This window comes from Lontra canadensis, unplaced genomic scaffold, assembly GCF_010015895.1.
Source record: "Lontra canadensis isolate GAN:19392208 unplaced genomic scaffold, GSC_riverotter_1.0 scaffold7, whole genome shotgun sequence".
Taxonomy (NCBI): Eukaryota; Metazoa; Chordata; class Mammalia; order Carnivora; family Mustelidae; genus Lontra; species Lontra canadensis.
In genome coordinates, this window is record NW_022631001.1 from 5,631,580 (window position 1) to 5,657,074 (window position 25,495).

General features: G+C 34.1%; 1 protein-coding gene across 7 annotated transcripts in view; it reads left to right on the plus strand.

Annotated features, from left to right (window-relative positions):
- FAM76B (family with sequence similarity 76 member B) overlaps positions 1-25,495 on the plus strand; it is a 28,670-nt gene that overhangs the window by 1,042 nt on the left and 2,133 nt on the right. Inside the window, exons 2-11 of one of the 7 annotated variants that reach the window (XM_032852750.1) lie at positions 227-291; positions 1,136-1,190; positions 2,268-2,423; positions 4,229-4,428; positions 7,975-8,022; positions 8,219-8,299; positions 8,960-9,092; positions 12,035-12,136; positions 23,366-23,395; positions 24,055-24,408. In XM_032852750.1, coding sequence (XP_032708641.1) covers positions 227-291; positions 1,136-1,190; positions 2,268-2,423; positions 4,229-4,428; positions 7,975-8,022; positions 8,219-8,299; positions 8,960-9,092; positions 12,035-12,136; positions 23,366-23,395; positions 24,055-24,120 — 936 coding nt within the window. In that variant the 3' untranslated portion in view covers positions 24,121-24,408. Of the gene's footprint in view, positions 1-226; positions 292-1,135; positions 1,191-2,267; positions 2,424-4,228; positions 4,429-7,974; positions 8,023-8,218; positions 8,300-8,956; positions 9,093-12,034; positions 12,137-12,817; positions 12,899-17,438; positions 20,227-23,365; positions 23,396-24,054; positions 24,409-25,495 lie in introns of those variants that run through there. The other 6 variants (XM_032852749.1, XM_032852755.1, XM_032852753.1 and 3 more) reach the window with 6 other exon arrangements.

Here is a 25,495-nt window from a genome sequence, read left to right on the forward strand (position 1 = left end):
AATTTGTAGCATACCCCCCACGTCAAGTAAAGACAAAGACACCTATGCCTTCCCTAAGGAAATATGCTGTAATTGGCCACTTATATGATAAATTACTCAATTGTGTACGTTGGGGGACAGGTATTATTGATGTTTTAGGAATTTGACTAGGTTGTGTAATAGTTTTCTACCAGAAAAGTGAAATTGGGGACTTTGAGATAGATACTAATACATTGTCTTATTACAGGAATGTCGGATTGCGCATCCTATTGTAAAATGTACTTACTGCAGATCAGAATTTCAACAAGAGAGGTTTGTATACTAAACAGTTTTTGATTGTTAAAGACACCGTTGTCTGTAAGGAATACCGGGGGGGTTGTCATCCCGTATTTGTGGTGAAATATTCTTAAATATGGTTTATTCTCTTAAATTTTAAGTTGTCAACCTTTTATATGTGCTGGGAGAGACTATGTTGACACAAAATTAGTGGCTGTTTTACAATTAGACCAGTTTAGTCTTGTGGACTAAAAACCCAGACATAAAGTTACTGTTAAGCTGTAAAAATGACAAAACATTAGTGCTGACATGGACTTGAAGAAAGGTCTGTATTGTTACCAAGTATCTTCCAAGGTGAAATCTAGTAACTTGTTACCAGTGGAAGAACAGCACATACTTTTTAACAGGGTGATTTCTTGTTAAAGGATCAGAGCACTTATAAGAGAGTAGCCTAAGGAGAAGAACAAATAAATCATTTCTTCATAAGTAGATTACTGGCATCATAATAGTGGGGAAGGCCCAGAGGAAGGTTAGGTAGGCACTGAGATATAAGGCTGTGCATAAACAATGGCAAATGTGAAGATTTTGGAACTAGATAGGAAACATAAGGATTTTTTTCCCTTTGGTTTTTGTTTCCTTTACTAAAAGATACACAATAAAAATGTGTAAAAACATTTATCATTTATCTAAAGTTCATGAAAGAGGAGAAAATGTGTATAATATGCATCCCTAAGAAGATCCTTGGTCTGTATTAGAGGAAGTTTTAAGAACTACTAAAGCAAATGTCAAATATAAACTGTATTTGCTTTAGTTCGACAGTGTGCTAATTACTTCAGAAAGCTATGTAAATTTGATCATCTATATTCAATTTCCTTTTCAGCAAAACTAATACAATTTGTAAGAAGTGTGCTCAAAATGTGAAGCAATTTGGCACGGTAAGAATGTTTTACGTTTTTATTTCATGTTATTGTTACTAGTCAGTGTTTTTCACAAAATGGACTTTGTAAAAAATATATATGGTTATGTCCTTAAATATTCAGGATGTTAAAATATTCCAGGAAAGAAATTTTCTGTAGACTGTCTGATTGGATGACAGTCCAGTCAGAGGATGATAGTATTTGAAAACAGTACTATTATGTGCATGTTTTGTGTATATTGAATTTCAGTGTGAAGTGTATGATTTTATTCTTCAGAGGCTCAAGTATAATAAACTCCTGGTTATGGAGAACCTCCTTATCTATAAAATTTGCATAATTCCCCCCCCCCCCCTTCAGAACCTCTAATAGCTTTTATGTAGTAGTACAGTTCAGGCACTTATTCTTAAAAGTCAGGACATTATGCTAGTATACTTTTTTTCTCACATGTATAGGACAGTCATTATTGGTATAGTACTGTTATGATTGGTCAAAGTGCTGGCCTTATGGTTCTGTAAAATCCTGAATTATCTTTTGAGTATCAAAGAAAATCAAGGTATGTTTGTTACAGTTTAGGTTAAATATGCTTGTGCCAATTCTTAAGGTGAAAGCTCATGGGTAATGTATATTCATTTCATCATCAATAACTGTATGTGATTAAGAAAAAGCTGTTAAATGTTTTTTTAATAAATGAAACAGTAATGAGAATAACTAGGTTATTAAATTAGTTCATGCTCCTAAATACTGGATGCATGAAACTCTTCTATCAGTGTGTACCTTTATTTTCATTCTTTGAGAACTTTTTCACATATAGCTTTTATATAACATATCATCCAATCGTAAATACATTTCTCATGACGTTATTTATTTAAGAGAGTTAACAAAAAGTTGCATGACTCTAGAAATAAATGTTAGTAAATGAATAGGAACATGAAGAATGTCATTAAATGTGACAGGGTAACATACTTAACAGAAAGCTTTTTTATCTCTTTCCTTAATTAGTCCTAGAAATATGTCTGTATATAGGTATATGTTTTATGTAGCAAATTTTTAATTAATTTTTAAATGTCTCAGTTAAAATATGTATCTGCTTTTCAGCCTAAGCCTTGTCAGTACTGTAACATAATTGCTGCATTTATTGGTACAAAGTGTCAGCGATGTACAAATTCAGAAAAAAAATACGGACCACCTCAGACCTGTGAACAGTGCAAACAACAATGTGCTTTTGATCGAAAGGAGGAAGGAAGAAGAAAGGTATTTATATTATGATATCTTCTGGAAATTAAATGAAACACACAGGTTGGGAGTTATTTTAATGACGACACTACTGCTACATGATATATCCTTTGGGTCCCTGAAAATGGTTAGATGGAAGTGCAGGAACAGTGCATTTTCTCCATGTTTGCATCATACATAGATTTATATTGATCAATTGAGATTATTATATTTTAAAAAAATACTCTGTGATAGCTATTCCGTACTATTTGGTTATCTAACATTTTGTTCAGGAAAATTACTAACTGCTTTTAAATCCTTTCAGCTACTTACTCTTTTGCTCGTTACTTGAAGTCACTGGTGTGAAAAAATACCTGATGGCACATTAACACGTATAATTCAAAGTTAGTCTTGTGCCTTTTGACTTGGGGCTCATGTTTTCAACCATTGTTTGTTTTGCTCTGCCTACAGTGACTTAAAAAGTATGTGTGTGCCTGTGGCATTCCTCTGCTGGTCGGCATTCACATAGGCCTCCTGTTGTCTGTCAGTTCTGTTGAGTTGGAGGATGACTGTCTCTTTGGGAAGCTCCCCCAGGTTCTTCAACAGCAGTATATGTACCCTAATTGTAAGACATGGCCTTCCAGTAGTTCTTGTGTGAACAAGTAGACGAAAGAAACTTTGTTTTATTTTTTTTGGGCGTAGTCTCAGTTTTGGAAAGAAGGCTCTTTTCCTTTCTCTTGATACATGTATAGTTGATCTTCATTATTCATGGTAGATAGGTTCTATAAAGTTGCTGCGAACACTGAATTAGTGAATATTGAAGTATTGCTTCTAAAGGGGCACTATAGGATTAGGTTCTTGCTCTGGTCACAACATGGTCATCATTCGATCAATACTTAATCTTGTTTTGTGCATGTTTCTCTTCAGAGACATCTTATGTAATATAAATTGTTGTTCAGTTCCATTGAAGTCATGGCAGACAGCACTATATGCCTGACGGAACTTACCTGAGATATGTATTTTCTACGTAAGGTATATCACAGCTTTCTTGTGCTAAAGAACACTATACATCACTTCAGCAGTACACTTGGGGACCGTTGTAAGCAGTGGAATCACCGATACGAAAACACAAATGTAGAAAACATAGCACTAAATAGACCGTGAAAAGAACACTTGTTTATGGCGTAAGAGCTGAAAGAAGACCAGAGTGTCACCTTGTTAAACCTCTGCAAGGAATGTTTGCTGTCCGTCTACAGAAATGTTTTGCTGCCGCGTGCATGTTCATGCATGATCATGAAAGTGCTGCAAGTTGATTTAGGGGTTACAGATAAATTTCAGCAAGTAGGTGGTGAATTTGCAAATGGGAAACCTGGGAATAATGAGAATCAAATGTATATATTATTCAAGCTCTCCTTATTTCTATAAACTAACAATTTTCACTGTAGTGGGGATTACTTTGTCATTTTAGTAATTACACAGTGACTTAAGAATTCAGGCCGGTGCTTAGGTAAGAGTCTTTGAAATATGTCAATTTATGCTTAAGTCCCTGTAATAAGAAAATAAACTTTTCTCTCAAAATTAAAAAAAAAAACCTCAAAACTAATGGAAGTCCATAGATCATCCTTACCAATTTTACGACCTACCAGATGAGCATTTTCCCAAGTTTCATGAAAGTCTTTTATTTTATTTCCATTTTGTAATGATCTGTGTGTGTGTGTGCATGTGTGTGTGTGAGAGAGCGCGCACATGAGTCTGTGTCTGCGCTAGAAGTTGAATAGTGTATTTTTTACTTAAACTCCGTTTATAGGCACATTGAATCTAATACAAATATTTTCTTTAAAAAGGTTGACGGAAAGTTATTATGCTGGCTCTGTACTTTATCATACAAGAGAGTTTTGCAGAAGACAAAAGAACAAAGGAAGAGCCTGGGATCTTCACATTCAAACTCATCTTCTTCATCTCTTACCGAGAAAGACCAGCATCATTCAAAACATCATCACCACCATCATCACCATCACCATCGTCACAGCAGTAGCCATCACAAGTAAGTACTTCCAAATCAGGTTTTCTAAAATCCTCTTGGTATTTAATGCCATGTATTGGTGTTTAACTTTTTGCAAATACTACTTTTGTACAAGTCTGGTTTCTGTTGTACGTGGTAAGCTTCTTGAGTGTTAGGGGCCTTTTCCCTACTTTATTCAGTATACAGGTGCGCCTTATTTTATCACATTTTTTCCTTTATTGTGCTTCACAGATACTCATTTTTTTAACAAATTGAAGGGTTGTGATAACCCCGTGTTGAGCAGGTCTGTGGGCACCATTTTTTTTTAAGATTATTTGTGTATTTATTTGATAGAGAGAGAGAGAGAGAGAGAGATCACACGTAGGCAGAGAGGCAGGCAGAGAGTGGGGGAAGCAGGCTACCTGCTGAGCAGAGAGCCTGATGCAGGACTCAGTCCCAGGACCCTGAGATCATGATGTGAGCTGAAGGCAGCCACTTAACCGATTGAGTCCCCCAGCCACCCCTGCGGGCACCATTTTCTGACAGCATTTACTCACTTCACATTTCTGTATCACATTTTGGTAATTCTCAACAATATTTCAAACTTTTTCTTTATTAAATTTGTTACAGTGATCTGTGATCAGTGATTCATGACTTCCTGAGAGCTCGGATGACATGAGCATTTTTTTAGCAATAATTTTTTAATTACTTTGTTTAAGGTATCTAGTTGTTTTAGGTATAATGCTTTTGCACACTTTAATAGACTATAGTATAGTATAAATATAAGTTAGGTGCACTGGGAAACCAGAATGTATTTGACTTGCTCTATTGCAGTGTTACTTTTATTGCGTGGTCTAGAACCCAACCCAAAGTGTCTTTGAGGTAAGCCTGTATAAAATTATACACCTGGAGTGTGGTTAGCTGTTTACCACAAAAATAAAGATAGGACCTTTACGGAATTACATAAAATTATGATCCTATGAAGTAAAAATACAAGTACACCAGAGTTAATACTTCATTGGTTTTATGTTATTAAAGGCCTCAATATTCTTCTTTTGTTTAAATAATTGGTAGGACTTTACTTGTAAAAGTTATATTTACAGTTAGAAATACAAATTATAGTCATATGCAGTTATATTTACCAGTGACTAGGGTATATACATTCAGTGTTTTTGTAGATCATGATAGAAGCATTCTAAATTTTGAAGTTTCCAAAAGTGTGAAAAATAATCTTTTAAACTAGCAGTACTTTGCAACTTATTTTAAAATACATAGACAGGAATTCTATTAAAATATAAATAATTACTTGATTTTTAAAGTGCCTTGGGAGGGAAAAGTTATATAGTGGTATTATGTGTGTGATACAAAGTTTTTGAATTGTGGTTTTAGTCTTCATGGAAAAATCAAGAATATATTAAACGCAAAATGGACAAAACAGGGACATGATAACCAGTTTTCAGAAGAATTTGTTTTTTTCCCAAATTTCTCTGAGTCTTTAATATTTTAGATAGATAAAACGTAATTTCATTTCTAGAAAATTGATGCCTATAATATTTAAGAACAGGTTTTTAGAATATAATGTAGTGCCAATAAGATTTGATTCTAAATTATAGGCAAGCACATGTTATGAAGTTTTATTGAGGTACTGATGTTTACTTAGCAATTTTTCCACTTGCCTTACCCTGTTGTAGTACTTTCTGCATGCTGTAGTTGTGGAGTGCATAGTGACTTCTAATCTAGCTCTTGTGAAGAAATCTTGTGGTGCTTCTGTCAATATCCCAAGGAACAGAGGAACATAAATCTTTCTTGTTTTTGCCTTTTTAAGAAAAACTGACAAAGTAACTATCACAGACCTACTCCTGAAACTCAACTAAAGTGTCCTTTTCTCCTGTTCTTTACAAATTTTTGTTAGTGTGTGATAGGACACGGAGTATGTTTATAAAGATCAAATTCTGTGACAGTAACTTCATCTTTAGAAAGAATAACAGGTGTCAAAAGTAAAAGGAATAAGGATGGTATTGACCCTTAATTTTTTTTTTCCTTTTTATTGCTTAAGAAATAGAAATACTGTTTTGTATTTGATGGATATAGACCATTTAGTTAGTAGGCAACCTGTTTGTGAGGTTCTATTTTAATTTTAGTAGGTTAGAATAGTTAGGAAGAATGTACGTACTGTGATATATATATAGTGGTGGATGGGGTAGAAGAGAGCAAAAGCAAGTCAATCTGGATCCAGGAATGGCCACCTCAGAAAGCAAAGATGTGAATTCCAAGTGTTTTTGTTAAGCCATTAAAATGTGATTGTTCTCACTTTGAGATCCGGATAGTGCTGTTAATTCATGTGTGATTATATGGCTTGCTAATGGTTATGATGAAATTTGTAAAAGAAAGAGCAACTGAATCTCGCAGTCATGTTGCAGTTTACTGCCACAAATAGAGAATAACTCAAGTTTATAGAATTACAGCATTTTTCCCCAACTAGGTATTTATTTACAGCTGATTTTTAAGAACATGATCTGATTGTTTTGTTTTGTTTTTTTGCTTGAAAATTTCTAAAGCTACAATAGTAAATTTTATTCTCACAACTATATGTGCTTATTTTTATTTATTGTTTATGTCACCAGTAATGTATGATGTGTTTTTATGTATATAAACTCAATTTAAGTTTGATATTTCTATAAGGTATAAATTATACCCATTTCACAGATGAGGGAACTAAAGCTCAGGAATTTTAAGTAACTGGCAAAAAGGTCACACAGCCTAGGTCTTTTGACATCTTTTATTGTATAAATATGTGGCATCTGGTATGTAGAAGATGCTCTGTACATGTTGAATCAATAAATTAGGGGTTAATGCAGGATTGGCTGATACGTAACTGCAGGAAAACTTGTAGGGTTCATAGTAAATTATAAAGTCATTATTAGTGTTATGGCATAATGGAAAAGAATTAGTAATATAGCATTTAATTATAAGTAAAAGTAAAATCAGTTCTTACTATAAAATTCCCAGTATTTTCAGCATGTCTGTTCTATAGTCCTGACTCAAGAAGCATCAAGAGACTTTGGAGAGGGTTCTTAGGAAAACTAGGAAAGAAACAAGATTATTTCCTGGTTCAACTTGACACACTATTCTGAGCAACTGGAATTACTCCGAAGGAGGATTGTTAGGAAGGCCTTTAAAGATCAAACATTTTGTGTCTGAAATAGTAAGGGCAGCCTAAGTATGAAGATTGTCATACTTCATAATTAATAGAACCTTGTGGGTTTCGTGCTTATATACCCCAACTTTTAGTATGATATTAAATTGGCTTTTGGAAAATGATCTGATAAAAGAGAGAATTTAATCTCTATCACTATACCTTTGTTAAAGAACTTAGTAGCAATTGCCTAGCACTTATTTGATTCGAACTTATCTCCATACAATGTGATTTATTTAGAATATGTTAGCTTAGTTCAAAAACTTAATTGAATATTCATTCTCTGAACGAAAGATTCTAAACATAAGCAATTTGAGTCCATTGGAAAGAATGTTGTTAAACATATGTATTAAATAAATGTTGTTGTTAGATGTCATTTATATGTTTTTCAGAATCAGCAATCTGAGTCCAGAACAAGAGCAGGGACTGTGGAAACAGAGGTAAATATGTTAACATATTTTCTGAAGTATTTTGATACATATATATTCTTTTATTGTGCCATCCCTTTAACTTTGTTACTTAGGCTTTTAAAAAACCAGTGATATTCGGTAATTATTTTAGGGGAAGAAAAATAACTTATCACTTGGTGCCTCTGCCCTTTTTACTCTAATTATTCTTATTAATGTTTGGTTTCAGCCATAAATCCTCTGCAACAATTCAGAATGAAACTCCAAAGAAAAAGCCCAAATTGGAATCTAAGCCATCTAATGGAGATAGGTAAAAATGAATTCCTTTAGCGCTACGAAAATTCAAGTTAGTTGAACAGTTACAGTTGATTGCCAGTTATGACTAGGTAAAAGAATAGAAACATTTATCTTCTGCATTGACTTTTTGAGTCACCTAGAAGAGTAACCATAATTAGTTAACAGTTTTAACTTAATTTTGGCAATGAGCAAGTGGCACTGAACTGTTGTTCTATTTGGGGAATACATTGGGTTTTGAAAATAGGAGAACAAATCTGAATAGAACATTCTCTTAATCTTAATTATTCTTCAGTGAAACACAAATCTAAAAATCTAATTGTTATGTTTTAAATTGACCTGCTTGGAAAATGTATTGAAAGTATTATGAGCGTGAGTTTGTTTTTAGTTCATTAGCCAAAAGTTTGCTGATGTTACTGTACAAATTGGCTGCCTATTGCTTTACACTAGAAGTATTGACCCCCTAAAAGCTAATACTGAATTATATTTCTGCAGGTGTATGTAATGTGTGCCATTAGTAAGGTAATTTGCCAGTTGCATCCATTTCTGTCAGGTACATATTTTTTTGCATTAGCCTTAAGGATGTTTGTGGAATTGTCTAATTTATGCAATTTGAACACCTGCTAATTTTCCTTCTACTTCATTTAACTGTGTTTTACTTTTTTCTTTTTAGTAGCTCTATAAATCAGTCAGCAGATAGTGGGGGAACAGACAATTTTGTCCTTATAAGTCAACTGAAAGAAGAAGTGATGTCACTTAAACGTCTCTTACAGCAGAGAGACCAGACCATTTTAGAAAAAGATAAAAAGGTAAGAGCATGGTTCACTGAAGCCTGCTAAGATTTACATCTTAAGTTATGCTTGAAAATGCAAGTTTTATTAGACTTCACTAATTTGGTAATCTTGTGGGTAATTCATATAAGACTAGACACATTATAGGTGAAAATGGTCTTTCAGAATTTTAGTTTTAAGAATTAACTGAGAGCTAATTAGAATTGTAATAATTTCTGGACATTAGTTTTCTGCAAACCTGTAGCTTAAAAATAAGCCTAATGTCTTAATTTGAAAATGACATATAAATGGAATATCCACTATGTAAATTCTTGTGATTTGAGAAAGTAGTTGAGTTTAGTCTTTGACATGCCAATCGTGTATTTCAATCCAGATCAAATAACTGGTGAAAAGTCGTGCTATGGGAATTTCCTGTGTGGTAGTCTGTGATTAGCAGTAGGTGTCTAAGATCATTTTGTAGGAACCAAGTATACTTCTGAGGACTTTGTCAGTTAGATTAGGAGTGTCAAATATGTTGTCAGTTTTGTGAAAAGTTCTAACACTTTCTGTGTGAACTGGAGCAGAATGCTTTCACATATTTGGTCCTTAGTTTTCTTATTTTTATTTATTTATTTATTTTTTAGAATTTATTTATTTATTTATTTATTTATTTTGGTCCTTAGTTTTTTTAAAAATGGAAGTATTAATACCATCTCAGGAGGTGGTTGTTAGGATTACATGAAATATAAAGTACTTACTACAGCTCCTGCCACGTATATAATGCTCGTAGCTGCTATTTCTGATGTTGGGTCACCTTTAGGGTAGAACCAACTTTTGTACTTGTTTATAGTCTTACACTATAAACTATTCTAGTTTGACTTATTTTAAATGCCTTCTGCAATAGGAAAACATTAAAAATATTCCTTTTAAAACTATGAATAAGACTTTATTATAATGAATTATCTCTCTTTCTGAGTATCCATAGTGGTGCTTAAATCTGAGCTTGGCATTTAACAACTTTTGTTAAATTTTCCCGTGCCTTGATGGTTAGTAGATTTAAATTTATTTTAATACATTTGTATCTTAGTTTAAGCAAATTCAGTATATGAAATTTAGGATTGACATAAAAATAGAATAGTTAGGAGTATCTTACTTTTTATAGTTCTTTTTGATTAGGAGAATTTTTTGAATTAGTGAACTTTTATGGAAATTTGTTTTATGCACAAAATTTTCGAGACATATCTATTGCACAAAGATTTACCTATATTAGCTTAGGAAATCTAGGTAAAATTGGATAACATAGTAAATTTGCTATAAAGTAATAATTCCAAAACCAAGTAGTAATGCATTGTGGAATTTTGACTTTATTAGTTTTTTGGTTTTTTTTTTTTTTTTCATAGCATGACTCATCTGTTTTAGTGCAGTTTGTTGAAAGTTTTCTACTTTTGTTAGTGTTCCTTTAAAAAAAAAAGTAATGGGATGGAAATAAGCAGTGTTGTAAGAAAAATAATAATTCTAAGACTAAAATGGCTACATATTTGCTATTTTTTCTCATAATGTAAATCTAAGGCAACCAAGATATTTTCTTAAATTTATTTCACTTTATTCAGTGACTTCTAGAGCTAGCCATGTATCTTCTAGGGATCATGAGGATACAAAAATGAGTAAATAAATTGGACACGATCCTTCCAGAAATTCATAATCTGAAGGCAACACACAGTGGAATGACAAGAATAATTATCTTAGTTGATCTGATGTGAATTGACATTTCAGAATAGGAATTCCTTTGTAATGTAATAAACAGAGAGAGAATTCAGTTATTCTTTGAATTTGGCAAAAGAAAAGGCTTTTATTTGGGCAATAAGAATATAATACACCATGACTTTCTTTCTCTTTTTGCTGTTATATATCTATACAAAAAGAACATGGAGGGGCGCCTGGGTGGCTCAGATGGTTAAGCGTCTGCCTCCTGCTCAGGTCATGATCTCCAGGTCCTGGGATCGAGCCCCATGTCAGGCTCCCAGCTCAGTAGGGAATATGTTTCTCCCTCTCCTTCTGCCTCTCCCGCTGCTTGTGCTCTCTCTTTCTCTATCTCTGTATCTATCTCAAATGAATAAAATCTTAAAACAAAAAACGTACAAACCTTTAAAATTTATATGTAATGAAAACCACTTAAAAATAACCAGAAGCTTTCTTCTCCATGGTTCTGATAATGAAATTATATAGTATCAATTTATTTTTTAGTTCAAGGTCATAAGGATTTTGTATTTTTATGTATGTCATTGATATTTAAGAAGAAAATGTAGCTTCCTCAAACCACTGATTTTTTCCCCTTACATTTGTCTAAGTTAGCAAAAATTTTAAATTAACTCCCTTTTCTTTCTCATTCCATGTTAGTTTTATTTCTGTACTTTGTTCTCCATTTTACCTCAAGTCTTAGGTGATATTGGATACATAATTCTGGATGTAAATTTTAAAGTAAAAGCATTATAGCTCATGGTTGATAAAACCACTCCTCTTTATACTTAACCATTGTGACATTTTCCTCTTTTGTCATTAAAAGATTATTTTAACCTGAAATCACCTTTAACATTTACTTTGTTTATATATAATGTGAAGTATGTTGTAATTGAAGCATTTTTCTGTGTTATAAGCCATTAAACTTTCCTGTTGGCATACTAGTTGCCAAACTCTGTCCAGCAAAGCCATTTTTCAATTGAAACAAAAAAAGGCATCTTCTCAAAAGTTTTACTGACAGTTCAGTATTATCTTAACTTTAAAATATACTATAATAAAATAGAATTTCATTCCACAAAACAAATTCTAAATAAGTTATAAAACTCAGGAAGCTGCTAACATCTTCCACTTCTATAATGAATTGCAAATTTATAATGAAGGGTGTTTAAAATGATGTTTGTGCATATATATTTTTTTACATATGCACATATATAAATTTATATTCTTATTTTTCTGTTTCTTAGCTAACTGAACTAAAGGCGGACTTTCAGTACCAAGAGTCAAATTTGAGAACAAAGATGAACAGTATGGAAAAAGCTCACAAAGAAACTGTGGAACAACTTCAGGTAAATGACATTGTTTACATGTACTGTTATGTAAGGAAAGCTAACCTTGCTTAATTGTAAATAATACTGTCTTAGACTGGTATTGGTATCTCTATTTCATGTGTATTTGGTGCATTTTCAGCTTTAATTTTGACTTTTTAAATTTTTTTTTTTTTTTATTCATTTGAGAGAGGGAAAGCAGGAACCAGGGCAGACTCCCTGCTGAGTGGGGAGCCCGTCACTGGGCTTGATCCCAGGACCCTGAGATCATGACCTGAGCTGGAGGGAGACACTTAACCTGCTGAGCCACCAAGCCACCCCGATTTTGATTTTTTACCATTTCTTAATCCTGTTCCCATTAAGAGTTACTGCTTGAAATCACTTGGTAAGGGGATTGAGTATATTAATTGTGAAAACGTTTGCCTAAACTTGTTATGGGGTTTTCAGAGGAGGATACCAGTGGAGTATGTTTGGTTGATCATTGCATGAAAAACAAAAAATTAAAGATCGGGTTCATGAAACTAAGGTGAAAATAAGGTCTTTAGTACATTGTACAGTCATTCTTATATCTTTCCAGATTATGGGAAGGGAGGTGGATGTACAAAGCCAATTCTCAGGGACCTCAAGTGGAGGAAATTTATGTTACATGCAGTGATGAAAGGCAAAGGAGTGCACTTTAACCTTTGTACTGTGATTTTCAAGGTGCCAAATAGGATTCTGTGTGCTGCAGCAGGGAGCCTCTAGTGATCAAGGCCAAGGCCAGCCTCCCAAGAGTACTGCAAGGTATACTCAGGAGGATTCCAATATACAGAACAACTGAATGGTAAAGCCAAGAGTCACCATAGTGCCAGAGAGGGCAGTATCTGATGTCCGGCATGCAGAGATGGAGAGCATCCAGGAGGGATAGACACTACTCCCTTATTTAAGCCTTTTCCACCTTGGTTTCATAAATTTAGAAATCAGACCACAATAAATTAATTACATGTTCTGTCGATACACATTCTCACATCTGAAGAATTAATCTTTGGGTAACAGGGCTTTTAAACTTAAGTAATTTTAAGTTTTAAAGGCATAGAAGGTGCATACCAACACGTAGAGTTTAGACTTCATGGGGGAGTGCAGCTTGGGAAGGAAGGGAGAATACTGCCCTGAGTTTTTGTTTGTTTTTTTTTCATTGTAAAACCGGGGTATATGTGCTATTCCTGTCTTTTGGTTTGTATTACTCATACATCTTTGAAGGTAGCTTAAATTGCATGAAATTGTAAAATGGATTTAGGAACCTGAATTTCAGTTACAGCCCTAGTCTTAACATTGGTCTTACAAAGAGTTTTAAAGAGAAACTTTGTGTAGAACCTGGCACATAGTAGGCACTCAAATAATTTGTTGAGTGCCTTCTGTCCTGAGAAATTGCCCATATAATTGTCGTTCTTGGACATTATCAACTACCAGTATATATTTGCTTTATGATATTCTTATTTTTCTCATTCAGTTATTATTGCTGAATGATTACCTGGCAACAGAATCTTCTGCCTGATGATCTCTGATTTAGAGTGGTGTAACCAAAACTCTGGAGTAAATCCAGAATCGAGGTAACAGAAAAACTGTGAGCAATACTTAAGTTTATGATAAAACTTAGTACGACTCACTGTCCAAAAGAGCAGTTTGTCTTATTTTGTTGGGGACCTCCTCTTTGACATCTTATCCTGATTGGTATCTTAAGCCTAATAACTCTTCTTGATCAGTAGCTGAACTTCCATGTAATAGAATAGCAACTAATGTTTAGATAGAAGTATGACATTTCTAACATGATTTTATGTAGGCTCTCTTATTTGTTCTTGACGATAACTTTGAGTTCCCATTTTACAGATGAATTGGTGGTCACATAATTAATCAGAACTGACATAGAAACCTATATCTTGTGACTCATTAAACTGTACTTTCTCTTGTGTTCCCACCACCTCAGGTCACTCAGGTTTCTGTTCCTTGTTATCAGATCACTTCCCTATATCTTTTGTGTTAATTGCTGGAGACATTCTGTTACAGTTATGTATCCTCTTAACTGTAGTCCCTTCAACCATGTCCTAGTAGGGTTTTCCATTTAGTTGAGTAAACAGAGTTAATTATTTTCCTTACCTTTTTGCTATAACAAATAACCCTGTAGCAGAAAATTTACTATGTTCTAATAGTTCTCAAAACATTTTAAACTGTTAAAAACCTGAGAAATAAGCAGTGAGCATCACAAGAAAAAATTGTGCAAAATATCAAAGTAAACCCAAAGTAAACAAACAACCTAAGTTGTCTAACAAGAATACCAAATAAAAAATCTACTTTTTGTTTAGGAGTGAAGTTAATGAAGGGGGAGAGGGGATTAAGATTTGAGTGCCTGCTATGAATCAGCCTCTGTGTTAGGCTAAGTATTTTATTTATTTGATTAGTTCTTTCAACTCCTTTTTTTTTTTTTTTTTAAGATTTTATTTATCCGTTTGACAGAGATCACAAGTAGGCAGAGAGGCAGGCAGAGAGAGAGGGGGGAAGCAGGCTCCCCGCCGAGCAGAGAGCCTGATGTGGGGCTCGATCCCAGGATCCCGAGATCAGGACCCGAGCCGAAGGCAGAGGCCCAACCCACTGAGCCACCCAGGCGCCCCCTTTCAACTCCTTTTGAGGTGGTGGTGAGGTTTCTGTTTTACGTATGAGAACATAGACTCCAGGTTGCACAGCAGGATCTGTGTTACTCCAGGTAGTCTTTCCTTTAGGTCACTGTTTCTAAACATTTTTAGCTTAACTTGTTAAGAGTTTTAAATTATTTGATTTTTGCAGGGTGTGTAATAAAGAAGTAACATTAGGATAAAAATTTTAAGTGCATACGTATTTAAGTATTGCATTGTAAAATACATTTTTAATGTACCTAAATTAGAGTAACACACTTATCTCCATTTAACAACTGATACATTTGTTTTTCTTAAGGGCTTTTTTCTTACATAATTCATCAGCAAATAAATGTATTAGTGTTATAGTTAGGAGAGAATATATAAATGCAAATTGAAAATTAGCTGCTAAAAAAAGGGGAAACTGTTCTCACAATACCTAATGTTTGAGTTCTTGTGTTTCATACTTAGAATATGAAAATTATAAACTTTGATTTTTATGGTTGCTTCTTATTGAAAACCGAGAAAAGATAATTTGAATGTTGTCAATATAAAAGGTTTTGGATAAATATAATTTACAGATCTGATGGCAATTTCTTTGAGGCACATTTGCAAAGATACCATTTTTTTATGCCCTTCATTAATCTACATTTTAAAATTTCTGTTAAGATTTGTTTTTGGCAAAGAGAGTCTATGGTAGTTATAAATTAAATAGCATGGAGCTGAAGGTGCTAACAATAAAAAGAAAACAATTTAAAACTATTACACTGACTAGGATGGTCAGCTGAGCAATAAACCAGTTGATCATAAGTGTACTCACTTGACTTACTGCTAACTGCCAGGCATTCACATTATTTGTCTTCTGAGTTTTCCGACTTTTTAATTTTTTTTTTAAGATTTTATTTATTTATTTGACAGAGAGAGAGAGATCACAAGTAGGCAGAGAAACAGGCCGAGAGAGAGGGGAAGTGGGCTCCCTGCTGAGCAGAGAGCCCGATGCGGGACTCGATTCCAGAACCCTGAGGTCATAACCTGAGCTGAAGGCAGAGGCTTAACCTACTGAGCTACCCAGGTGCCTCGGACTTTTTAATTTTTAAAGGAAAACAAAATCCTGTTAAATTCTTTATGATTTTCTAGATTTAAAGTTGAAATCAAATTTGAAATTAAAACTTTTTTTTTTTTTTTTTTTTTTTTTAAAGAGGGCTGGGGACAGAGGGACAGAGAAAGAGGGTGACGAGAACCATAAGCAGACTCCATGCCCAGCACAGAGTCTGACATGGGGCTGTATCTCACGACCCCAAGATCATGACCCGAGCTGAAATTAAGATTCGGATACTTTTAAGTGACTGAGCCATCCAAGCACCCCTGAAATTGAAACTTTTAATTACCCCCTTATTTAATGACTATTGAATAAACAAATGCTGTTAATCAGGCAGACAAACATAAACATAGTTAGGTTTGAAAATAAGAAATTGTTCTAGGAATATTTGCATTTAGGAAGTATAGGTATTGGGGAGAGTTTGGTTGAAGAAAGGTAGGGGAGTAGAAGTACAAAGCTTTGAAAAAAGGTTTATGTTTCATGAAACTGTTTAAGATGTTATACAGAGAAGGGAGGGTGTTATCTTGCCATACAAAGGCCAAAATTAGAGTAGAAGATGAAACACTGAGGTTAAAAAAAAAAAAAAGTATTATCTAGATAATAAAAAATGTTGAAACTTGTGAAGGAAAATAAATGGTTTTCCTACATAAACAAGAGGAAAAATTTTGTTCCTTTTAGCAGCACTCAGATTCTAGTCTATTCTCAATACTTTCCCAATTTTGGCTCAAAAACTCCAACAGAAGTGTTGGAGGTCATTAATGTTTTTGTATATATGGAGGGTTCTTATTACCTGGGTTTCCACAGTTAAGGGATCACATAGGGAGACAAAGGCAGTCAAAATATGAAAGTACTCACTTGAAGGTCGCTCTTTACACATTCCTTTTCACTAAACACTGGTGACTGTCCTAGTGCTTTGGCTCAAAGACAGTGTCTTTGGCAGGTGGAACATTTGAATGAAGGGGACATTCAGTTCAGATCAATGGCAAAGTGAAACTTGGAATCTTTGAAAAATAATTTCATCCTTTCACAGATCTGAAAACGATGATGTGTAGATGTTCAAATTACATCAAAGGCAGTACCTAATGACTGCTGTGGCAATTAAACAAAAATGAAATCAGAGAAGAAGGACATTTCTGCTGGGTGCTTCAAAAAAAATTAGTTGAATAGCATTAAATTGACAGGGTCCCTTTGGCAAAGTGATAAAGTGTGAATATTTTTACAAAACAGGCCTCTTTTGCTTATTCTATAAATAGGTAAATATCAAATAGAAGACTGTACATTTTGTTGGGCAGTATTCCTCCCAAATCATTATTTGGGTCATTAGTTAGAAAACTTATTTTCAGTTTATGTTTTTAAGTTAAAGAACCAGATATTTTTTTTCCTTATTTAAAATTTGACCCACTCTTAAATGGATTGTCTAAGTTGCCTTTTTTTTCTCATTGACTGTATCTTTGGACAACAGTTACATTAATATCAACATCTACAAAGGGGGCTGATAAACCAATGTAGAATTTTCCTTCTCCATATGCAGCATTAAAGAGATGAACCTTAATTTACCAACTCTTGCATCTGGTCTTAGGGTTTCAATGAAATCTTGTTGTGTAAGTGGAAAGAACAGCATTAAATAAGTAGTATTCTTCAACATGACCTGATATTTCAAGCATTTTTCATTTTAAATGTTTTTGTCTCCTACAGGCCAAAAACAGAGAACTACTCAAACAGGTCGCAGCATTGTCGAAGGGTAAAAAGTTTGACAAAAGTGGAAGCATACTAACATCCCCTTGAGAAAGTAGTTATTCATGTAGTGTTTCTGCTGAAAATGTAAACTTGAGAAAAATTCTGTGAAGCCCTTAAATTCTGTGTAGTGGAGAAATATTTTTGCACACCAGATGAATTGGCGTGTTTCCTATTCACTTTTATAACTGATATACAGCATTTTTTAAGTTGTAAAACGTTCAAATAAGACTTCAACTGGCTTGAAGTTACTTTTTAATGATTTGATATCCAGGAACTTTTGCCAGCAATAGTATTAAACACTTGTAAAGGAGTGCATGAGTCATGCCCTTTATAAAATGCAACATGCAATAATAGAGTGGATGATGGTGTTCAGAAGTCAGAGCAGCAGGGCTTTCGGTTTGTTTGGTTTTGTTTTTACACTATGCTGATTTCAGATAAACAGTTTTCAATTTAGAAATACAAAAACTTTTAAACAAGGAAAATGGTAAACACTGGTTTTTTTTGGTAATTGTGTTTTTACTTTGCATCAACATGAATTTAGGAGAAAATCATGGTGCTTTTATTAAATGAACTTCAGAGTATATGTAAATATGTTTTTAAAAGTTACATCATTAACATTAGTTAGTAAACTAGTATTTTCATTATTGGTATAGGAATTAATGTTTATTGTACAGTATCCAAGGTAAAATGTGTTCTGTTTTGTACAAACTACTGTAGATTTTTACTTACAAGTGCCTTTTTGCCACCTAATGTTTTTATTTATAGGAATGCCAATCTTTTGTACATATAGTTTGTTTTAAAATCATGTTTAATAAATGTTTGTATATAAATGCATATGTACAGAAGCCTATTTCAAAAGGAAATCAAAGTTGTTAGTAAAATGTTTGAGATTCCATTAAGAACCGATAATGCATATAGACTCTAGATGATTTTGTGGTTTGTTTCTGTGTGATATGAGAAGCTGTTGGTCACTGAATTCATTGAATTATGTAAAAATACTTCCCCAAAGATTTAATTTTAAATCATTTCTGATAGAGTAATTTTATTTTTTATGTCATATGGCTTCATGTTCATATTTCGTGAGTTACATGTTCTTTATTTTCCTTTTATAAAAGTTTTTAAAAATTTATAATTTTTCTGCAGTGGTCCATATATCTGCTTTCCCTATAATATGTGGTTATCTAAGTTAATATTTATGTACACCATATTTGATTTATAAGTTTAATGCAAATCTGGAAAAATTTAAATAAATCAATCCATGAGTATCTTTGAGTAAATTGGAATCTACTGTAAGATACAGGTACTATTTATAAGAAAATTATATCAGAGTCTTTAAAATTGTCTATAAAAGGTTAAGTAGGTTGGGATAGGTTATGTAAAGTTATTGACTAATTATTTTCTGATCCATTGGTTTTCAGCCTTTAATGCAATTGATCTCCTTAATAAATGCAAGTTCAGACTTCCAGTTCAATTGTAAAGCATCAGGCAATGCTAGATATACTGTATAGAGTGGGAGAGAGTTCCTTCTCTTAGGAATTTATGGGCAAGGATTAAATTTAAGTAAACTGTTAATAAATTTATTAGTTTTTAAGTTGTTTTTAAACTGATTATAAATGTCAGGTCAAAGATCATCTTTTCTCAGAACACAGGATAGTTATAATAATTGTTTTTAACATAACCAATGTTTCAGGAGATGATTCCTGCAGTTTTTCATTATATGTTGATATCAAATAATTCTTTGTCCAATTTGAAAACATTATCTAGGGTAATTTTGAAGAAATATAGCAAAAGATTGAATCAATCAGACTTGACTTGGAAAAATTAAACCAGTTTATTTTTATGAGCTCTTCATGCAATATTCTTCCTAAATTTAGTACTCTCAACAATGATAGATAATGCCTTCTTAACACAGATTTTAATGTTTGCAGGATTTGCTAAATTCGTAAGGTAGTCATTACCTTTCTTTGAAATTTATACTTTTATATTCTGGTTTCATAGCCATTTATCAATCCACAGTGCTCATTATAGTTTTAAAATAAACTGTGTAATAGTTCTTATAACATGTTGGAGCTGCTACTAAAAACCAAGGTGCCCCTTCCCCCTTTTTTAGGAAACAGATTAAAAATTGAAGATTCAGTCTCAGTCATTAAGCTTTGTAAATTCTAAGGCTAAAACTTTTTAGGGGCTTCACAGTATTTAGTCCTAATTAAATGCCCTCTCGTTATTCCATGACCTTATTTTATAACTTAAATTTTTTGCAATTGTATAAACTAGTAATTGAGTCCCAGTCCTGGATCTGTAGTGTATTGACATAATGAGCTGATATTTAAATGTGGACCTGTAAGGAGATACTATGGTGTGCCGTATTGTGCTTTTTAGCCCGTTTTCAGCTATTAATTAGCATTTACCAGTGAGGGTCATTTTGGCCCAAGTTATTTATGTATTAATAGCCTGTGAATATTGCAGTTCTTTTTAGATTGTATTGGTCTATATATGCATTCTCTGGTGAACCTGGTAAGCTGTTCACATGTATAGACTATTGAAATACTGTACTTGTACACATCTGACTGTTGACATTTTGTACTTTTTTCTAAATCCAATATTTCACAATAAAAACTTGTCAGAAATTTTCTACTGGTTTCCTATTGCTTCTGCAACAAATTCTATAAACCTTAGTGGCTTAAAACAGCAAAGGTTAATTCTCTGATAGTTCTGGAGACCAGAAGTCCAAAATCAGTTTTACTAAGCTAATGTCAAAGTTAGCAGAACTGGTTCCTTCTGGAGGCTCCAGTTTATCTGGAGAATCTGCTTTCTTGCCTTTTCCAGCTTTTGGAGCTGCATTCCTTGCATTCTTTAGCTCTTTGCCCCTTCCTCCATCTTCAGAGCTAAAAAAATGTAGCATCTTCAAGTCTCTCTAGCTCTGTCATCATATGGTCTTCTCTCTTTGGTCATGGTATCTCCCTCTGCTCCCTCTAATAAGGACATTATTGGGCCCACCTGGATGATCAGGAGTCCTCATATCTCAAATTCTTAGTCACATCTGTTGTCACATAAGGTAACCTATTGATAGAGATTAAAACGTGGACATTTTGGGGGACCATTACTGAGCCTCTCATAAGCTTCATCTACATTTTCCCAGTATGAGGCTTTGAAGTTAACAGATTTGAGAGAATTGGTTCAGGCAAACACATTCCGTTTTGCTACATGTTCATTAAGACTGCTTTCATGAACTATTGAGATATTTCAAAGCAATAATAAAGCAAATCAAGCTAGATGTAGTTTTGTTTTTACAAACTTTGGAACATGACTAAAACCATGCTATGTTGTTTGATAAAATGAGTTAAAGACCTGATTTATAGACCTTAATGGTCTATAGACCTAGACCTTTATAGTCTAGTTGGGGAGACCATATACATGAAAAAATATCTGGAACTTTGGTATTAGGAAGTGCAATAAGAAGCTGATAGCTTTTAGCAAGGGCATCCTAAGAATTGTTGGAAATGTTAGTCTAAGTCATTGCTTTCTCAAACTTGAGCATGCATCAGTCATAGGTGGTATGGAGGACGTCATGAGGCACATGTAACTGGGCCTCTGCCCCAATGTCTTGAGTGCATGAGTTTGGAATTGTTCCCAAGAAGCTGCATCTCTCAGTTCCCAGGTAATGCTATTGCTTCTGGCCCAGAGCACATACTCTGAGAACAAGTGGCATGTTTAAAAAGGCATGAAAGATTGAAGGGCTAAAGAGTAGAGGCTATTTTGAAAAGAACTGGGGAGTGAACTTGGAAAAATTATTTGGAGCTATATTTTAAAGGCAGTTTGGGTAGACTACTAGAGTTTTGAAAAGGAAATGATGTAAGACCAAATACTGAACATGTTGAGAAGAGCACTACAGGCCATTTTCTCCAACTGCTTTATTTTGTAGCCAAGGAAGTGGAGCAGGAAGTGGTAAATGCATATTGACTTTTATTAACGCCCTGCCATTTTCCAAAAAGAATTGAGGTAACTTGGTTCAAATGACTTGTGCCTAGTTTGCCACACAAAATCAGTATTAAGGAGGTGTGTGTGTATAGTCATCCTCTCAGACATAGCTAAGAGGTTGAGGATGATGAGAATCATCAGTTGGATGTCAATTGGATAGGACAAGCTTACGGGCCAAGAAAAACTTCCATTCTAAACAATGTCTTAGTATATAAGGTGCAGAATTTGTTTTTTAATTGACAAGGGGATAGTAGATGACAAGCCCTGTGGTTTTTTCTCTCATGTTTATGCTGCCATGACTGCATTTGAAATTGTTGTGCTAGTCACCACTTCTCAAGAAAAATGCAATCTGAGAAGTTAAATGATTAGAGTGTTGAAAACTGTATTTTGACTAAAATGATTGACTTGTTTCTAAAATAAGAAAAAAGCAACAACTGTAAAGAAACCGGGCCAGAGGAATAAGTAGATCATTCATAGGATAAGTGCAGATGGTTTTTAACCATGTGAAAAAATGACCTTACTCGTAATAAAAGAAAATTAAGAAAAAATTAAAAGTGTATGGAGTTAACCATTTGTCACCTATAGGTTTGCAATATTCCAAATCTGACAACATACTTTGTTGACACAGTTGTGGGGAAACAGACACTCTCCAACAATTCTTGTGGCTGTTGCCAAATAGTCCTGTGGAGTTTTAATAACATACACATTTATGCTTTGATCTAGCAATCCAATGTCTAGGAATTGGTCCCCAACATACTCTTAACAAAAATGCAAAGACATATGCACAACTCAAAATTATTTGGAATAGCAGAAACAGAAAACAGTTGAGATTAAGGGGTTGGTAAAAAAAAAACTTCAGGACATCCATATAACGAATCTATTTAGCCATAGAATTGACTCAGCTACTCCTCACAGTACATTTGTTGAAGTGAGAAAAGCAAAGGAGAAGAAAGTATGCCATAGCATGTTAAGGGGAGGGCTACACCCACATACATACACAAAAGTATCTGCTTATAGTTTTTAAAAACTGAAAACTCAACCATAATTGTTTAAAAATGGTTACCAATAAGGAGTGAGGGAGAAAATATGTTGGAGGGGACAGTGTTAGAAATAGAGATCTTTGAACATATGTTTTATTGATTTGACTTTGGAGTCATTGAGATATTGTTAAAAATTATAAAATAAAACAATCTTTAAATTTTTTTTTCTATTTGAGTATAGTTGACACAATGTTACATTAGTTTCAGGTATATGGCATAGTAATTTGACAAGTTTATGCATTATGCTGTCCATCCTCCCCACAACTGTAGCTACCATCTGTCACCATCCAACACTATCACAATATCATGGACTATATTCCCCATGCTGTGTCTTTTAGTTCCATGACTTATTCATTCCATAACTGGAAACCTGTATCCTCTACTTCCATTCACTCGTGAAGTAAAAGTCTCAAAAAAAAAAAAAAAAAAAGAAAGAAAGAAAGAAAAAAAAAGAAAAGAAAAATGAAACAAATGTACCTAAGACAGCCAATTGGTGCCATAACCACACAGAGGACTATTCTAATTGCCATAAAATGCAATAGTTTGTACCTCCTTAGTGGGATATGTTCTAAGGTTAAAAAAAAAAAAATTGAAAACCCCTGCAAGAATAATCTTTATACTGTTGACAATAATCATAATGTTGGTGGCAGTGTCAATATTGTTATTCTGTAATTATTGTGTGAGCTAAAGTTTTGTGGGATAAAGCAAGTGAAAAATTATGTGATATTCTATTATTTCATTTGTCACTCAGGCCTGGGATTCTCGGCTAAAGAGAAAAGAGGTACATTTAGTAAAATCTGTGTCATGCTCTTAATTAGAGTTATCAGTATAAACTCGATATTTTCTCTAAGAAAAAAAATGTACATATTTAGTGGGAAAAGTATGTACCATCTTATGCCAGATAGTAAGAAAGCTTTCGAGGACTATTTAGTATGCTCTCAAAAAGACTCATAAGGCAACTGGAAGATTGTACAATTTGAACATCAGTATAGGAAATCCTAACTGCAATGCACTGAAACATTGAATATGTTTTAAATACCTGAATTCAAAATGATACTGAATAGACACATACACCACAATGAGAAACAAAGCACTAATTGCTCACCATTAGAGGATGCTAGTGAGCTAACTCGTAATTTTAAAAATTGGTAAATAAACAGAGAAGAAAGAGTATTTCCTATGGTTCGCATACAAACTGTATCTCTGGGTAAGTGAGCAGTAAATGAGGGAGGAATACAATTGCTCTGAAAAGGCATTCCCAGCTAATAAGTGAAAAAGTAATGATGAAATTACAAGATCTCCATTTTGCAACTTCTAATGAACTGATGGAATAATAAGCATTGCCCATGCTTAGGGCAGCTGCTAAAAATACACAGACGCATTCTTAACACCCCATGCTTTCTGATCGAGGAACATACTGCTACCCATATTTTTTTCCAGAAAAGAATGAAACCTAGATCTGATCAGACATGTACCAGTTTACAGGAAATAGGACAGAGATCATGATGAATGACACCGAAGGCACGCAATTTGGCATATTGTTTCTTCGGTAAGTTGCCAGGGGAAAAAAGTGACGGAGCAAGAGGGACTTAGGGGCTGCCAACCAATCACAACGTGTGGACCTTGAATCGAAGAAATTTGAAAAGAGACGAAAAATGTTTTTAATCATTTATGACGCAACTGGAAATTTAAATGCTGTTTCTTTAATGACATTAAGGAATTATTAACTTTTGAATAATGGTGGTGTAGCTATGTATAATTTTTATTGAGATATAATTAGCATATAACGCCAGTTTCTGTTATACAACATAATAGTTTGATATTTGTATAATTTGCAAATATGTTTAATTGTTTAAGCAGTCCTAGAGACACCTACGAAAATACAATGAAATATCGTGATGTTCGATATTATTCAAAATAATATAGGGAGGAAGGTGGATGGCACTATAAACGAAACAGGATTGGCTGTGAGTGGTTATTGGAACTGAGGAATCAGTGTACGGCAGTTCATTACACTATTCAGTTCAACTTTATGTAAGTTCTTTTCATAATGAAAAGTAACATTGCCAGCACCATCACCCCTGCCAAATTATAGCTCACCTTAAAAACACAGGCTCACTATGGGTGCCTGGGTGACTCAGGTCATGATCCCTGCTCAGCGGGAAGCCTGCTTTTCCATCTCCCTCTGCTTACCACTCTCCCCGCTTGTTCTCTCTCTCTGTCAAATAAATAAAATCTTAAAAAATATATATATAGGCTCACTAGAAAAAGAAAAAAATAGGGGCAGTACAAAAAAAGAGTAGAAATAAAGGGGAAAAAAGACAAGACCACCCACTCACAATTCTACCGAATTCTCTTTTGTACATTTCTTTTGGCATTATTCATGAGTAAAGGCTACTATCACTTTACAATATAATTTTGATTCCTGTTTCCACCCTACACTTCCTAGATAAGCACATAGAATACTACCTATAAGCTAATGACTCCCAAATCCGTATGCACAGCCTGGGTCTCTCTCCTAACTTCGCAGACTGTATATATCCAATGCAGCTTGGCATCTCGTTCAGGTGTCTGAAAAGCCTCTCAAGAATGTAACACGCCCAAATTGTGTGTTCCTGACTAAGTCCAAACAAATGCCCAGCCAGCTGTGCTTGCTGTCTTCCCACCTCCGTTCATGGCAACTCGATTGTCGTTGTTCAGCCTAAAAGCCTTGATGTCCCCTCTGACTTTCCTCTCTCTCACTCCGTATCCATTCCTTCAAACTTTTGGTCAGCTTTTAACTTCAAAGTATGTTGAGAATTTGACCACTTTTCATTATCGCCATCCCTACTGGGTGTCTCTGTTGCCCACAGGCCTGTCTCAACAGAGAAGCCGCGAGGAT